Source organism: Strix uralensis, chromosome 1 (genome assembly GCF_047716275.1).
Source record: "Strix uralensis isolate ZFMK-TIS-50842 chromosome 1, bStrUra1, whole genome shotgun sequence".
Classification (NCBI taxonomy): Eukaryota; Metazoa; Chordata; class Aves; order Strigiformes; family Strigidae; genus Strix; species Strix uralensis.
In genome coordinates this window covers 30,289,428-30,307,029 of record NC_133972.1, presented here as the reverse complement: position 1 = coordinate 30,307,029, position 17,602 = coordinate 30,289,428, and the positions used below count along the sequence as shown (strand labels likewise).

The following is a 17,602-nucleotide window of genomic DNA, read 5'->3' as shown; positions in this document are numbered from 1 at the left end:
CTATTTATTCCCTATTATCCATTAGACCAATTACCCTGTCAAAGGAGAAAATTAGATTGGTTTGACATGATTTGTTCTTAACAAATTCATGTTGGCTGCTTCTTATCACCTTATTATCCCTTAGGTGCTTACAAATTGATACTTTAATCATTTGTTCTCAATACCAAGCATAACCTAAATAGGATATAAGTCCTCTGGTCTTGCTTCTTTCCCCATGAAAGTTAGAACCATAGTAAAATACTGTGGAGCTATATTGCATCCTTATCCTCCAAAAAAATCCTTCACTATTCTTTTACCGGAACAGGACTTTTTGAATCCTGACAACTTCATACAGTTGAACTATATATCAATTCAGCAGTACCTTTGCTTTATAGAGATGGAAGAAAACAAGGTAAAAAACAACAAATAAGGACTCCATGACAAGCATTCAGCTCATGATTTTCAGGAGAGTATTACTACTGTTGCTATTTAAGTCAAACAATAATTTCTGGCTAACATATTTGGAAATATTTTTACAGTGTATCATAATGAAATTCAAGTCCTGTGAGTACATAAAAACACTGTCCAACCTTTCTCTAAAGGCAAGCTGGATTATCACTCAGCCATCTGCATTAAATGAGAGGGAAGAAAAAGAGAGAATCCCTTTGCAAGAATTGACCTTGTTAACACACTGTCACTACCTTGATCAAATGATGAAATTAGAAATGTGGGCAAAGGAAGATCAAATAGTCAAGACAGCTGATCAAAAAATGAGGTAAATTTAGTAAGCTCTTCTTTTCTGAAGCTATGGTGTTGTTCGGTGGGTATTCTGTTTGGGTTGTGGTTTTTTTTTTTTTTTTAGTGATTGATTATGTTAGCAGAGAATGTACTCCTACCTGTAAGCACACGAGTTGTCCTACTGAAGTCAGTTGGACTTCATTTTACAGGGTGCTTTTAGCAGATGTTTAACGTTTACTACAAAGCATGCATTTAGCAGTTCTTCTGAACTGGTGCAATAGCTCTCAGCAGCTGCCAAAATCTAAATGGCAACACACTTGCAGCTAAGCACATACTTAAATGTTTTGCCTTGTATTGGATGCACCATGTGAATGTAAATGTTATATATAGATCTCTCTCACTGCAAAAAAAAAGAAAAAAGAAAAAAAATCACTGCTTGAAACTGACTCCACAGAACCTACCTCTGCTGTTCTAATGTTTTTTCTCAGCATGGAGAGACTTTGGTTACTTGCTCATTCCTCCCTTCCCTAGTATGAGAAGATTTATTTTAAAAAGAAATACTGAACACACAGCTGTCATGAAGATTTATAGATAACTCCTTTAGAAAGAAGCTAAACGATTTTAGACTATTGTACTGCCTTTTCTCATTTTTCCTTGAAATGTAATTTTGATACTATGTAACCAGAAAAAAAGCTCTTCTGCTCTGAAAGAAATCTGTATCAAAGGGGAAAAAATTCTGTATTCTCTGCAAAAATGAAAAATCTCACAGACCAGTTTTATTGTAAACATTTTCATAATGCTGTCGTGCAGTAGGTAAATGGAATTTCTATTCATTACTGTACAATAAATCCTATCTCTAGCATCTAAAAATGAAGGCATATTGGTAGAACAGCCACAATGCCCTACGTTTCTGAAAAGAAAAGTTATTTATTGTTGTTATCGTTTTAAATCATGTTCAACAAAACATGATGAAAATGAAAGTTAGGAATATTCAGTAAATTAAAACTTTTTCATAATAATAAGAGAAAAAATTATAATGTGTGTACTTGCCATTCATATAGTAGATTTACCAAAAAACTGGTAGTTAATAGCTCTTTTTCTTCAGAGCAATCTTTCCTTTAAGTCTCAACAATAAATCCTCAGTTTAGCACATTTTTACTTCAAAAACTGGTGGACATTCAGAATTACCCAAGCAACAGAAGAACTTAGCTCTGCCTATTCCCCTCATGTTGCAGAAAAGCATATTTCTAAACTGCAGTGGAACTCCAACTACTTATTATTTCTTGGAAAGCCTCAGCAGAGCACTTTGTGATTTTGAGCAGTAATAACCATATGCACTGGAATGAGAAGAGACCATCAAAAAGATATCCACAAAGCTCTTCTGTGTGATAGGGAAAAGGGGGAGAGATATTGTCTCAGGTTAATCAACAGGCAGCTTTTGGATCATAATCTCTCCATCAATCAGCAACGCTTGGGTTATTTAAAAATTAGGTGAATATTACAAGTGGAAAGTGAAAGATACTCACCAAGAAGGTCTTCCCATTCCATAAAGTTAATGATATTGATTTACTTTGAGAGAGGGGAGCATTAGAACAACCTTCTGCTGAACACTGTTGGCAAATTGGAGTTCAAGCCTCTATCACTTGAAAGTGTGAAGGAACAACTAAATATCCACTTAACAGCTTTTCTTCCAACAGTTTGCTGTGAACAGTCTAAATGAATAGATTTCTTCTGAAACCATTTTTTTGGACTCTATAGATGACTCTGAAAATGGCCACTGCTTCTTCCCCCTCTCTCCTTTGAAACCTTTTTAAGAACAGCAGAAAAAGAACAGTATGGGAGCATACCAGTCCTCTGAGTAAGAAGAATCAGTGTCCACTGATACCTTCTTTGTATCTGTGTCGAAGAATTTTTATTTCAAACATTTTATTCTGGAAAATGCCTAGCTCCTGTCAGCTGGAAAATGTTCCACTCCATGTTTCAATCTGAGTTGTGTATCTGCTAATGACTAAGTCATTTTAATGATGTGTTCATCCTCTCTTTTGTCTGGATCTTTCTGCAGACTAACAAATGGTCTACCCTCTTAGAAAGGAGGTGTTTCACTTTAGTACGTAACACCAAAGTGTTTGATGTCTCTTGCAGCTATATACTATGTATGATTCAGTGTGATATGTTTTTTCCTGAGACAAAGCTGAAAATTATGAGTGATGAGTTGGGCTGCTCAGTCAGTGGGATCCACTGTGGCCCAGAAGTCTCCATCGTTCCCTTCCTGTGAATGGCTCAGTATCTACAGTCCTAATTCTAGCATCTGGCTTCTAAATGAAAGGGACTAATTTGACTCTTCTATTTTCATCTGAGGGAGATGACAGCTCCAGAGAATGTATTACCTTTCCTTGCACCACCGTTTGAGAATTATGTCAATGTTATAAGAGGAAGGTGTCCTTTCAGCCTGTGAACTACAAAACCTGGAGTCACCAGTGAAAGTAAGTACATGATGCTGACTGGTCTGGAAATTCTGACTGAGCTCTCATTAAAATTATTTCTAAGGAATAAAAAGCTGAGGGGAATGAAGAGAGCTACATTATTTTCATCCCTTGGTGGTCAATCCTTAAAAGGAGGCTTCAAGGTTCAATTAAAGTTTTTGACAAGTTCATGGCTTTGATAAATAAGTGATAAACTGAAAATAGGTACAAGTTGTACATAAATAGCTGCCTACAAAGAAGCAGCAGCACACAAGAATTATTTAATTTCTTCACAAGATTAGCAGGAGGAAGGAACCTCATGGCCGTTTTTGACTTAGACCTCACTCTAAATTCAAACATTTTTGTTCTGACAGAAGTAACTTCCATATTTAAATTAGTAAAACGAGTAGCAAATGAAAGACATTTGGTAGGGGAAGATAAGTATCCACCAGTGATGCGCTGTCAAGAAACTTCCTGGAGAGACTACAATAGCAGAAGAAAATATATTGTACCACGTCAGGTTTTGTCTGCACACACAATGATCCTGGAGAAGGAAATAAACAAGTCAAATTCTAAGTGGTTTTTCTGTGACAGAACAGGTATTCCTTGGAAAGGAGCACCACAGCACAGATTCCTTGGGTAATTATGGGGGATGGGTTTCCTCTGTATATTAGAGACCATCTCCAGTTCAGCTTGCTCCACTTCATTGCTGGAGGAGTGAGAGGATGTAAGGTAGGAATAGGAACCAACTGACAAAAATATCATCTGCTTGCTTGTTTGATTTTTTTTTTTTTTTGTCTTTAAAAGCTTGTACTGGCAGAACAGGAACATTCTGGCTAGACAGAGATACTGTAATGGTAGGAAAACAAAGGTAGATCCAAAAGGACTCTTAAGTGTATCTGAATAACTTCTAACATTTACAGGCTGAAAAGGAAGGCAAACAGAACCAGGACTGGTAGAAGAATTAGGACCCAGCAAATATTTCAGCCTTATTAGCAGTAATGGATCAATCCATTTTCCTATTTACACTCTGTGCAGCACAACTGAAGTTGATGAGCTTGCAAGGATATATCTGCAGGGAAAATCTGGCTGGGTGTATAAACACTACCAAATAATTGTATTTATTTGAAGCATCCTACAGCCTTTTCATCTGCTGAGCCACAAACTGAAATCACAACGTTTCATTTAGGTTCAATTTATGCAAATTATGGCACATCCTAGAAGATAAGTACATATTTCTAATCTGATACAAAATGATCAACTTACATCAGAATTAAATCTCAGCTGGCAAATGTTGCATGATATGATTTGCTTTCTTCGATGAGGAAGAGGAACCCCAAACGTATGATTTATTACAGCTTTTTGAATTGGGTCCATCTGTAAAGAGAAAAGAAAAAGAAAAAGAAAAGCTTTTGCTGTTCCACTGTATGTTATTTCATCTATAGTCTCAAAACAGAGTCTGCATCAAGCCATAACATACACCACACTATAGAAAACTACTATTTTTCTTTGAAAATGAATATTTCTTCTTCACGCAGCTTTACGAAGAGGTAATACAGAGAGGGACAAAGAAATGTGTCATTAGCTATCTTGAAATACATACCCTTAGTTCAATTCTATATGCACCAATCTCCCTTTACTGAAGAAAGCTAAAAGCTGAACAAGTTTACCTATCAAAACACCAATTTATGTTTTTTATATCATAGAAAAGCTAGCTCACCAAACGGAACAAGAATATTTTAAATAAAATTACTAAGAAAAGGATCAATGGAAATGTGAAAGAATATTATATACAAATAATTCCAGAATAACATACACTATCTCAGTATTATGAAAAAAAAAAATTCCCAGGAACCAATAAATTAATCTTTTCCATAAAACAAATTCTACACAATCTATGAGAATCCAAAACCATCAAAGATTGTTTTCACAGTCATTTAGAAGAAACTATTTTGAATAAACCTTACTTTAAGGATGAATTTTGACTTTCATGAAAGGCATTATTCTGAACTAACCTCTACTGATCTGGCAGTGTCTGGAAGTCAGGGTCCCATAAAAAAATGTACCATTTTGGCAGAGAATTTCACAAAAGTTATTCAAGAGACTTTTTTATATGGAGGATTGAAATCCATTTCCCCAAATTCATTGGTCAAAATTAATATTTCTTTTTCACAAGAAGCATTTGACAGCTATTTTAAAAATCTAGTAATAGCTTTACAGTAACTTGGTAAAACCACTAATAGTTTCTATCTTTAAATTGTATTGTTAAAAATTCACAGATGCAAATACCATTAATTGCCTAATTCTGATGATAACCAATATTCAGAAAGCACAATGTGTATGTGTCTTGAGAAAAACAACCTTTTTCTACGTTCATGTCCCCATGATTCACTTTTATCTAGTCTGTTAGCAAAGAGTTATTTGATAAATAAAGAATCAGAGCTTTTCCTTAGAGTAATCAATTATTCATAGAAGCTGTAATGGTAGACAGTCATGGCCTCTACTGCAGTGAATCCAGAACAGATCACTACAGAAATTTTGCATCACCTAACAGCTGTTCAGTGTCAGATATGAAATAGGCCATTAAACTAATTCCTGTTGAAAAGAAATTCAGAATGGACAAAGAAAGGAACAAGGAAAATGGCAGAGATTTACAGAAAGGTGTGGAAGAAGTGCTCAGTTTGATCATCCTTTTCAAGTAGATGTGAAAGTGAAATACCTCACACATTTGTGCAACCACCAGCATAAAAGAACACCGATCCCACCTAGAAACTAGGGACACCACTGTAACATAACCCCAAAATAACACTGATGGCTAAGGTCAGAGTATATCAAGCTCTGAAACACTACAGCATGCTGTGTGAGACTGTCTGCAGTGATCAAACCATGTGCTAGGGGCACTCAGTAACATGATATTGAAAAAGTCCATGGTCCAAAAATACTATTGTATAGACCAGAAAGAACACCAGCACACAGGAAAGGAAATAGACAGTAACAGCTCTTCTTTGTCCACCTGCTCCACTACTCAAGAAGTGACTTCTTATGCCAGCAGAACCAATAGACCTGTATCCTGTGATTTTCAACACTAAAGCATGACCTGGTCTTAATCAATGCTATTTCACTGCTGCTGAAGTTTGGAGAAATTCAGCCCAAATTCCTAAAGAAATTTAGGCACTGTTCCCTTCGCTACTGCAGGTCTAAAATACTTAGGGAAACAAGAAGCCCACGTATAGAAATAAGTCAGCACATGGTAACAAAAAATCGTGCATTCTTTGATCCAGTGTAACTGTTTGCCGTCACATTAACCACAGTCGTGAGACACTACCAGTTTAGCTTTCAGTGTTAAAATGTTAAACTCTGACATTATCTCACAAGTGCCATAAGTGAAGAAAGACAACAAATAAGCTCTCTAAGGGTTATATGAAAGGTACCACCATGGTTCCTAAGATGGAACAAGTCATTTTTTCAGTTGGATTTACTCATCTTCACACTAAGAATCCTAACTCCAAATGAGGTTGCATTTCTGGGGGAACTGATGCTTACATATTGAGAATGAGATAATTTTTCAGAATTGAGAAGAATCATGAATGTGTGGAATAGTTGGTTTGTTTTGTATTTAATTTTATTTTGGTCTCATGGAAAAATGTGGTGTTTCTTTCCTAATCACTCCACAGATTTTCTCTTGTTTATCTGCTGATACAGAAATCCATCTGCACACTTCCCTTTCTCTTTCGAAAGATGCAGATATATTGCTACATGGCCTTATTGTGAACTGGATGATTTGTGTTTGTTGCTCTAAATGAAAAAGTGTTCTGGATAGCCTCCAAGTTGATTAAGAAAAGCTGTTTCAAAGTAAGAAACCCTTCTCTGCCAATTGCTCTTTGATACTGCAAAGCAGAATTAAACTTCAAAACTTAGCCCCAAATTCTAATAAAGTTGGGGCAGAATGCTGTAGTGGTATTTGACGTTATTATCTTTTCCTGGAGATTTCATTTGTGAAACACCACCAATCCATAAATTTCAAATAAACATCCAAAAGCACCAGATAAGCCTCCAGAACTTCTATGCAGGAAATTTGAGAGAGGTAACGGGATACCTAGGTGCAGCATGATAAGCACTCAGATCTCACAGACGCTGGAAGACAGAGAGGAGCCCTGCTGAGAGTCAGAGGAACAAAGAGACGCAGCTGATTGCCAGAAAATAGAGAGCAACGATTGCAGGGAAGTATAAAGAGAGAAATAATATCATGTGGCTGAAGTAATCAGCAAGTAGCGAGATACTTAGCCGAATCTCCAAGCTCACTGAATGTTACTAATTACACAGATAAACCGTATTTCAACTTACGTAAGTAATATTTGCTTTCAAAATACAAGTTATCATAATAAACTTTGATAAAATCTGCTTTTTACTCATTACTAGTGCTATATTACAATTGCTGGGGTTTTATTTTATTTCTTAGATACAACTGATTTAATTTACTCCCATTTATAGTGAAGGACAGAGAGGTTTGCAATTCACATGAAAGATTATGATTCAGCTGTCAGAGCTGTGCAGGAGAGCAAGGTTTGCAAGATGTCCCTTTACTTCCTCTCACCAATGTATTTGCACTGTAAGTTACAACACAAAGAGGGTTAGCTGCCCTGTGTTTGCTTGTTCGCTACCTTTTGCTTTTCTACTACCCAGTACTAGGTATATCTTACTATGTAATGCAGACTGTGTCACAGTTTTGCTTGTGGTCAGTCTAGGGATAGCACATTGCTCACGGTTCACTGCAAACGACAACGTAACTGTTACTTTGAGCAATGAAGATAAATATGAAAGGCTTTCATTAAGTTTTGTTTTCAATACATAAAATGCACAGCAATAATATAATCTATGTTTTAATTATTCAAGCTGAAATCTGTGGAAACATGATATTATTTACTTTCTTTGATCAAATACTGTATTCCCTTCCCAAGATCTTCAGGGGCTTGCCATACTTCAGCAAAATCCAGGCTTAAACCAAGGGCATTGCAGAAGTTGGCCCCTTACTCCATTTTCTTAGCTTTGACCTTACCGTAGCCGCGTCCTTCTCTGTTCTTGTGCTTACCATAGAGCACAAAAGAGCTCTTTATTTCATGGCCTGCAGATGAAAGGAGTGGCCATTGCATTAACTTTTCTGGATGAAACATCTACCATAAAATCACCAGGAAGTTGACCCAGGAGATCCTCTGTTATCCTACCCGCCTGGGCAATTTTTCCAGAATCACCAATCACCATAGCAGCTATCCTTGAAGACCTTCTGTAGTCAAGTCTCCATCTCATGAAATTTCATTAAGTATCTCCAGAAGGCAGACCCTGGGCTGGTAAATTTTACCTACAGAGAAATTTGATCCTTTGGAAATCTAAATTTTACATAATTTCCACAAATAATTACTAAGTGTTCTTCTTTTTTTTTTTTTTTTTGGTGAAGATTTTTTTATGCTGAAACTGAAATTCAAATACATAGCTCTTACTGAATTCCAACAAATTTTTAATACATATATTTTTAATTAGTCCTTTTTATGTGACTTCTTATCCCAGAGGCATAAGAGTATGCCTAAGTTAAAAAAAACAACAAACCAATAGCAAAGGAAAGCATGCAAGTTTGATCCACAGAGGTTCAAATCACAAAAGGGTATAAACTAAAGGTAGCTATTTTTATTTTTTTAGTTGTGCATTAAAAGCAAGGGGCATGACATGAGCATTTCAAATGCTTGAGGTTGAGAGTAAACTAATGGAGTTGCACTGATGTCTATAAATAAAAGCATCCAGGTCAAAGGATGAAGATAATGTCGATGCCCAGAACATATGGTAGGCCTAAAACAATCAAATAAGTAAGAAAGTATTTTTACCTCAAAGCCAAAGAAATTAGCTGCAAAAGATTGACTCAAATCACTATGGTCCTACACTAAGAGAGCAGAAAAACACATCAGGTCATTGAAGCTCTCAGGAAAAGATTGCTGCAGAACATTTTAGTGGTAATTTACAAAAAAATTGCCCACCAAAAGACTGACCTCCATTACTTGAATATGTAAGTGAATTCAGTGACACAGCCACCAACACCTCTCGGAAATTCTTAAAATCCAGATGCTAATACAATGCAATGTTACAATGAAAATAACATTAAAGGAATGATATTCTGAGTGTGGTTTCATATGGTAGGTCTGTATTTCTACAAACACATTTAATTTTAAGTATGAAAATTAAGTCAAACAAGCACACTGTAATATTATACTTGCAGACAAGGTATTAATAATTCCACATATAAGTGGAATGTGAACATCTTAACTGTAAAGTTGATAAGAAATAAAGATAACTCAGTGATGGCTCCTTTCATTCATTCTCTTATGTTCCAACAAATGGTGAAATCTGAGCATTGGAAACAGTGTAAATCCTCTACCAAACACATACACAATGCCTTACCAAGCAAAAAAGAACAAAATACTATCATATCCTACGCAGTTACTGTGAACTTAATCCATTTTTAAAACTTTATGATAGATACTTTTATCACCAAGCAGTTCAATCATAAAACTGCCTACTGCATTATAATTGTGACATACTAGAAGAAACACAGAAGAGCAGTTACTAAAGCTACAGGAAGCTCCTCAATCATGCGAAGCCACTGCCATTTATAGCTGGGGGACTTTTTCAACCAGAAATTTCACTATTTCCGATTAAGAATTGAGCAGTTCCTCTCTGATCTCAGTAGCATCAAGAATTCACAACCATTTCCCCTGCAATCATGTTTGTTAACTGTACAAATGCAGCAATATGATATGATATATGATATGATAACATTACATTACACTATTATATTATTACTTATGCAGAAACTCTGATGTTTTATAGAACTGCTGGACATTCAGCTTTACACTGCCCATATAGAGTGCCCATATTATAAGCACTGTTCAGCTCAGTGGTAGCTCCTTCCCCAGGAGATACTTGGCATCTACTGCAGCTGCACAATCAAGCTGGACAAAGCATGTGCAATAGGTCTAAAACTTCCAGGAAGTATTGGACCTACTAGGTGTCACGCGCTGCAGTTCATTTCTGTGTGTGCATATCCATCTCAAACCTCCTGAAAGTATTTATTAACTGTGCATGTTAAAAAAAAAGAAACTTGTGCAGCACATGTAGTAGGTCTAATGTTTTCCAGAACTGTCAGACCTATAACTTACAATCTACCTGACACATTCTTAATATACTGGTGTCCAGGTCAGAAACAGAACAATTCAACAACAGCTCAGTGATTTGATCCTAAGTATATTTGACATTCTGTATTTCTGTAAGAAATATGTCCCATTGTTAAGGCTAGCAGACCAGGTTTTTTTCACATCACCACATTAATCTGTGAATAAGAATCTTATAAACTAACCAAAGAACACAATTCAAAAGGAATGATGGGAAGAGATTAGTAAGTATAATTAAACTCAAGAAAATGAATGTTCAACAATATTTTGGTTTCAGGTACAAGTAGAACAGTAAGATGTCAGATGGTTAAAATACATGTTCTAGATGTGCTACCATGCATGGTTTATCCTTTCACATCTACTTTATTCAGTATTGCCCTAGTAATTATGGAGAATAATTATGCAATGAATTGAACTCAGCATTACACATCTTTTCTTAGTGTCTACCATTTCTGCTCTTATCAATGAAACAGGGTAGAACTAACCTGATGCTTTTCATGTACATAAAGCAGAAATATTACTCAACCTAGTTAAATACAAAATACCTGCAACAACTACAGTAATGTACAATATTTACAGAAGAACTACTTTTCTCTAAAAAAGTGGTATCTATCAAAAAGAAAACTGTAGTCACTTCCCAAACAATATAACTGGTTTATGTAATATGAATAGTACTTCAGAATGAATTCCCAAAGTAAACTTTTTATTCTGTTATTGAAATCTTATGAGTGTAAGGATTTATCTTTTTTTTTTTTTTTTTTTTTTTTTTTAATGGAGTTATTTAACCATAGCTGTTGTCTAGTCACCTTTCTGATATGACTGTAGTATTTCTCTCTTGCTTTCTTATTTGTTATTTTTTTCTTGTAATTTTTCCACTTGGCAATGAGATGCTGAGGCAGCAGCAGTATTTCTGGCAAACTGCTTGAATATACAGAAACCAGTCAGAGCAAAAGGATTTGCATTCACACTGGTACTGCACACAAATACTATAACCACACAGAGATTATGCAAATCCTTATACTCTGATTGTCTAATAATGGTTGTCAGTCAAAAGACAAGAATTTGCATATGCTAAGGCTAGTGAGAAATAATCACACAGTGATTATGCTAATCACACACACTAAACATGTGAAGGACTGTCAAACTGGAACAAATCTGCGTATGTATGTGTATGTATGCTAAATACAGAAACCCACAGTGCTAAAAGAACATTAAGGTTGCAGATCAAGCCCTTAAAAATGTGAAATGCCTATAAGCCTTAATTTAACACCTTTATGAATTTACATTTTTGAAATACGTTTATGTATTTTTTGTGAAAGATTCTGGCCTTGTTCTGTTCAGGAGATGGACAATCTTCACTTAATGAGCAACTGTTCAGTGTTGTGTTTTGTTCAAGGGGTTCAGTGAATCACCCTGGACCTCATTTACTGTATAAAGCTGAAACCTCCCTTCCAATGGGAATTATCTGCCTATTCATTGGCTCTCCTACAGTCTTCACTGACACAGGATGCCAGTACTTCACAAGTATAACTTATTTTCAAAATTTCTTTGTTAGATAAAAGATAGTATTTTCTCAGAAATTAAGAATAAAAGCATACACTAGTTCCAGTTACCCAATTTAATATACCTAATAGTACTTATTAATATGTTGCTTTTCGTATGTTCACCACACAGCTTCTGACTTCAGATTCACCTGTGAAGCTGCTACACAGGCTAAACGCAGCTTTACAGCTGCAAGCTGGACTCACAATCCATAAAGTTGTCTGAGAAAAGTTTGGGTTAAATGACTTGCCTCGCATCTCTCAACAACTCTCCAGGGTGGTACTCAACTGGCTGTCTGGAATGGGATGGCCCTTTCTTGTTCTTCAGTCCCATCTCATTCAAAACATGTTTTCCAGTTTCTTCAACAAACAGAGCAAGAATACCATGCTGGGCTCAAACCATGACACATAGATAATAATCTTCTGAATTACAAAACAATGATTGTTCCCCAGTGCTGTTCCAAAGGACACACAAAATTCTACCAGACCTAAAAGATTCTCTCAGAGGAGAGAAGACGAAAGGCAACCAAATGTGCCATGTTTATCATACTGGTCAATTATCCAGTGGACAATGCTCAATACAACAATTGCAGCATAAGAACAGACTAACGTGAAACAGACCACCTTGAAAGTGGGAGAATTAGTCACTCCACTTCTAGTAGGTATTACCCAAATGGTGTGGAAAGAAGGGGTGGATTGTTTCTTTTCAGCTGCTCACTTAAATGAGCAGTGGCAGACAGTAAAAATATGATTAAACCCAAAACAATTGCTTAAAACAAAAAGAGATAAATGTTATATCTCTCTAAAGATATCTCAAAAGATAGCAATAAAGACAAAAACCTAAGGTTCACAGATGCCATTTGTTTTCTCAGCTTCAACCAAGTACAAAGCAAAAATAAGCTCATGAGAAAAAGAACACGTTAAAAAAAGCTAAGGGCATTTTCATGTTTTGTGCTTAAGAAAAGAGCTCGGAACAAAAGGTTGGCAGGCATAATGAGGGTTACACAACAAATTCCCAATAGCATCATTCATATGTGAATGAATTTCAGAAAACTGGACCAAATGTTATAATTGGTATTTAATAATAGCGGGTCTTTCTAATCACAACAACAATAAAAGCAGGATGTATGCCAGACAGAGAACTGGCAGAGAGGCACTTGATTCACTCTTATAAGTGAATTGCTCACATGTATGAGAGTCCAAAGCAGTCTCTGCAAACTACTACACATTTTTCAGAGAAGTGACTGTGTACGTATGTGTTTAAGGAGTGGGAAAATAATGTTGCAATGCAACCTTCCTGATCATGCTGCTATGCTTTTTTAGCCTATTTTAAAAATTCTTCTTATTTACCATTATTATTCTGGTGACTCCAAAGAAACCATTAAGAACTAAGGTGTAGAGTATAATTAGAATGTTAAAAAAAATACATTCTTACCTGAAAAAGTCCAAGGGATGCTTCAGACATTATTAAAATACTCTATCAAATCTATATTTTATAACATTTCAACACATTTCAAAATCTCTCTTAGACAGTTAAGATTTAACACTGGAAGAAGTTACAATTTCTAAGCCATACATGTAGAACCAGATAAAAAGAGACTAAAAGGAACCCCAAGACATCATTTAATCCATACCTCGCACCATGAAAGGAGAAAAATGTTATGGGGACAGAATATTTTTATCCCAGGTTTTGGCGGGGGGGTGTGTGAGTGAGCAAATATTTTCATGAAGTAAAGGCTAAAATACAGCAGTTGAATCTTGGACAGAAATTTTTCAGATTCTCGTTTTATAACTTTTTCAGAGTAAAACACTTCAACACTTCAGTTGAAACATTTACCAAAGCTGGTCAGCTTGTTCAACCATCAGGTCTCAGACAACCCTTTACAACAGAGTGATTACAAAATTATTGAACATCTCTCCCGGTTTGTAAATGGATGTCTGTCTGTCTTTAAAAATCTTGTAGAAGCATTTCACTTCAGGTGCAAATGTAGACATTTTCTTGTATAATTATTTAACCACAGGCACTTTTTTTCTCTCTTTTTTTTTTCTTTTAGGTCAGTGCTGAAAAAAAGCACATTTCCACTCCCTTCTCTCAGAATAAATGTTCTACTGTTCTTAAGAAAATTCAAGGATATAAAACTATGTGACCAACTGTCATCGTATTGCCTCACATCTTGAGATTCAAGAGAATTTTATTTAAATTAATTTCATCACCAACAGTCAACACAGAAAAATAATGTTCCCCAGACTCTTCACATACGGGAACTGAAGGTGCTATAGTTTGCACATGCAGCTCAATACACCCTTAGAACAGGTAATTGTTAAATATGAGGGTAAATAATATCTATATTATATATCATATATACCATATATAATATTTGCATATATTTATATCTAAAATGTATTATTTATATAAAATAATTAATACTTATATTCATAGACCTCATACAGATCACTACAAGCATTATAACTCCTTGCATGCGAAAAATATTTTACCTTTGCTCAACTCATAGATTGTGGTCCATAGCAGAAGTCATTAACCTGCTTACTTCCTCCATAACATTATTTGCTCTAAAATCTGCCTGAATTTTTGAACCAGGATGAGACTATGTGTTCAGGAAACTCACTCCCACTAAGAGAGACAGAAATATGAAATAAGAAAATGAAAAAAAAAATCTAATAAATTGTAATAAATTCTCATGATCTAGTTTGAGACCTTACATAATAATGAAAATAAAACTTGCTGTGCTCAGTAACTACATATACATAAACAACATTAGAATTTGGTACTAAGCTGAGCAAGATCCCAGGAAGATGAGAGAAATAGGTGGTCTGCATTTTAATAAGGTATCTGTAAATGCAAAATTAAGATCAACCTGATTTTTTGCTTCAGACTCTTTAGGATGCAGAGAGTAGAAAAAGACAGAAAATAAATAATTTAGAACAAATGGAGATTATTACATTACTAACCCAACTCCCCACCAGTTGAAACATCTCACATTTTCTTCATGGTAAAAAACCAAAATTATATTCCTTTTTGATGAAAAGAACATAGTTATACCTGTACTGGGAAACCACATTGTGACTGTACTTTCTGAGTAATTCTCTACAGATTGCCACTGAGATTCATTCCAAGTCTCCTGTCAGTCTTAATGACTGAGTCATTAGTGTGATCCTGAGTGCACTGAACAGCTGTGGAGAATATAGGTATGGCTCATTCACTACTTGAAGTGCTTTAATCCCTTCCTACCCATCTCTGAAATGTGATGTATTAAATAATTCTCAGCGTGTTTTTATATCATTTGGAAAAAGATGAAAAGTTAACAGTGTATGTTTCCATGCAATTTCATCCTTGAAGTTCTATCTGAATGATATATCAAAATTAAAATTTAGAAAAAAGTATTGCCAGGGAAGTACCGTTCTGACCCTGACTTGTGAGCTTTTTATAGATCAAACCAGAACTAAATGAAACAAAGGACAGAAAGAAAACCTGTGTGCATACAGAAATACTAGCCCAAAAGTTCAAGATATCTCAAAATAGGCTTAAAACAGCAATCTTCACTCCTACCAAGAGTCCACTTCCATAAATAAATATTAATATATCTACAAAGTAAAAAATATGGAGTTAGTAGGGGCCTTTGGTTTCTGGGACTACTTCAGGTTCTTTTGGTTTTTTCTGTTGTGTAAGGACAATAGGACAAGGGGGAAATCATTCTCTTCATCAGAGCTGATTGTGACATGGTTTCTTTCTATAGCAGTGATTTGGTTTGGACCTAGTTCACTTTTCTTGAATTCTCTGATTGTTTAGTCATTTCATGTTGATTTTGGTCTCTCCACAGTTTTAGGTAAAGCAAACTCAAACTGGATGTCCTTATTCCCAAATCAGCTCCAATTATATTGGTGATGTATAGGTCCTGACACACACAAGGTAGTTAGAGGTTCATTGATCAGGTGAGGACTGTGGTGCAGGCTACAGTCCAGGGGGGCAAAAAGGAAGGAATGAAGCAGCTAGATACTGAGCTACTGCAGGCAAGTGGCCTTGAGAGGTCTTCCATCTCCTCAGCTGACCCCCTGCCAGAAGGGCAGTATCGTTTAACATTCAGTGAAGCTAGGGTGCCCTTGAGTATTTTGAATTAATCAGGTTGAAAAGGATTTCATGTACATTATGAACTTAAACACAATAGGAAGTCTCATCTGAGTATTTCACAGTCTTTACAAAGACCACTTACAGACAGGTAATTAACATATGAAAACTGAGCTGTACTAGAACTTTTGGCAAATCCACTTGTTCTCATTCAGAGCCTTATGCCTTAGCACTAGACAGCACAGACATCATTGATTCAAAATCATCTATGTCTGGAGTACCTCACACAAGTACCTATGGATGTAAAGACAGGAAATTTTATTGCCTGTGAACTGTCTAGTTGTTGCCTGCAAGTCAAGTACTTAAAGACATCTACACTGCTAATGTATCTTTTCAGAAAAGAAACTCCACAACGCACAAACTCTGCTCTGGTTATTTTGAAGGATTCATTTTTTATGTATAATTTGATGCCTGTGGATACCATATAGGTGCATTGTCTCTGCTTCTATAGTAAAAGCTCTGCCCTGGAGATATCTACAACACAGAATAGGTAAGAGGGACCTGATAAGATGGCAGAAACTAATGAAAGAATTTTGATAAAATGAAGAAGACACCAAAAGTGCAGTGCAAACCCCAGAGGATTTGCTTCTGTCTTCTTAGATGCCTGCAGGACTCTCAGCTCTGACTGGTTTTATTTTCTGCCCATTTAATTATCTGTGATTATAAAAATATCATCACCAATGAAAACATCATTCCTCCTGCTACTATAAAGCTCTTTTAGCTCTATACTGAAGTTACATTAGAGATGAACTCTATCCACCAGGACTTATTCTTGCTTATTTTGACACTCTTGATGGAACAAGTTCAAACCAAGATTTGACCGTGGATCTCAGCTTTGACAATTATGTCCAGATCTTAACACTTACATAACTACACACAGTCATGTGCCAGGATTAATCATTAATGACCAGGATCTTTGTGTCACACTTAAAAGGCCAGGAAATATTATCCTTGTCTTGCAGATAGAAATTGAGAGTAAGTAATGGTTCAAGGTCACAGTGGAGGTCTGCGCCTGAATGCAGAGTTTCCTCTACCAACCCCTTCTTCCTAGATCAGAGCTGTGCCCTTGGTGAACCCCTCACCACACTGTATGTGGCTCTTGGTTCTTGTTTCAAAAGACAGTCTGACCTAGCAGGAGGGAAGCTTTTACCCTGGCAGCTCTCAGGAACAGCTGCGGGCACAAACATTCTGCTATGGGATAAGATAATTAAAAAAATACTTTTCTTTCAGGAGCAGCTGCAAACTTCAGTGGTCCAAACCTCTACCCTTCTTCTTTTCCTATGTCTTCTTAAAAGTGCTGCTGCCTTTTCAGGCACTATTAAGAAAACTGTATTTATTGTAATCTCCTTGTAATTTGCATAGCAGATTGCCTCTGCAATGGTTGTGCCTACAGCTTGAAAGAAGAGGATGCCAGGAAACTCAAATACAAAATTGAAAACAATGTAGTTTGTTATATTGAAATGGACTTGTATCTGCTCAGACCCATCCACACATGAGAAATCCACACTATTAAAGAAGGCACCT

At 36.0% G+C, this 17,602-nt stretch overlaps 1 protein-coding gene across 2 annotated transcripts in view; it reads right to left on the bottom strand.

Moving 5' to 3' along the window:
* Positions 1-17,602, bottom strand: part of ZNF385D (zinc finger protein 385D) — a 446,680-nt gene that overhangs the window by 101,495 nt on the left and 327,583 nt on the right. For both annotated transcript variants that reach the window (XM_074861238.1, XM_074861245.1), the window contains one exon: positions 4,446-4,556. In XM_074861238.1, the coding sequence (XP_074717339.1) occupies positions 4,446-4,556 (111 nt within the window). The remainder of the gene's footprint in view (positions 1-4,445; positions 4,557-17,602) is intronic.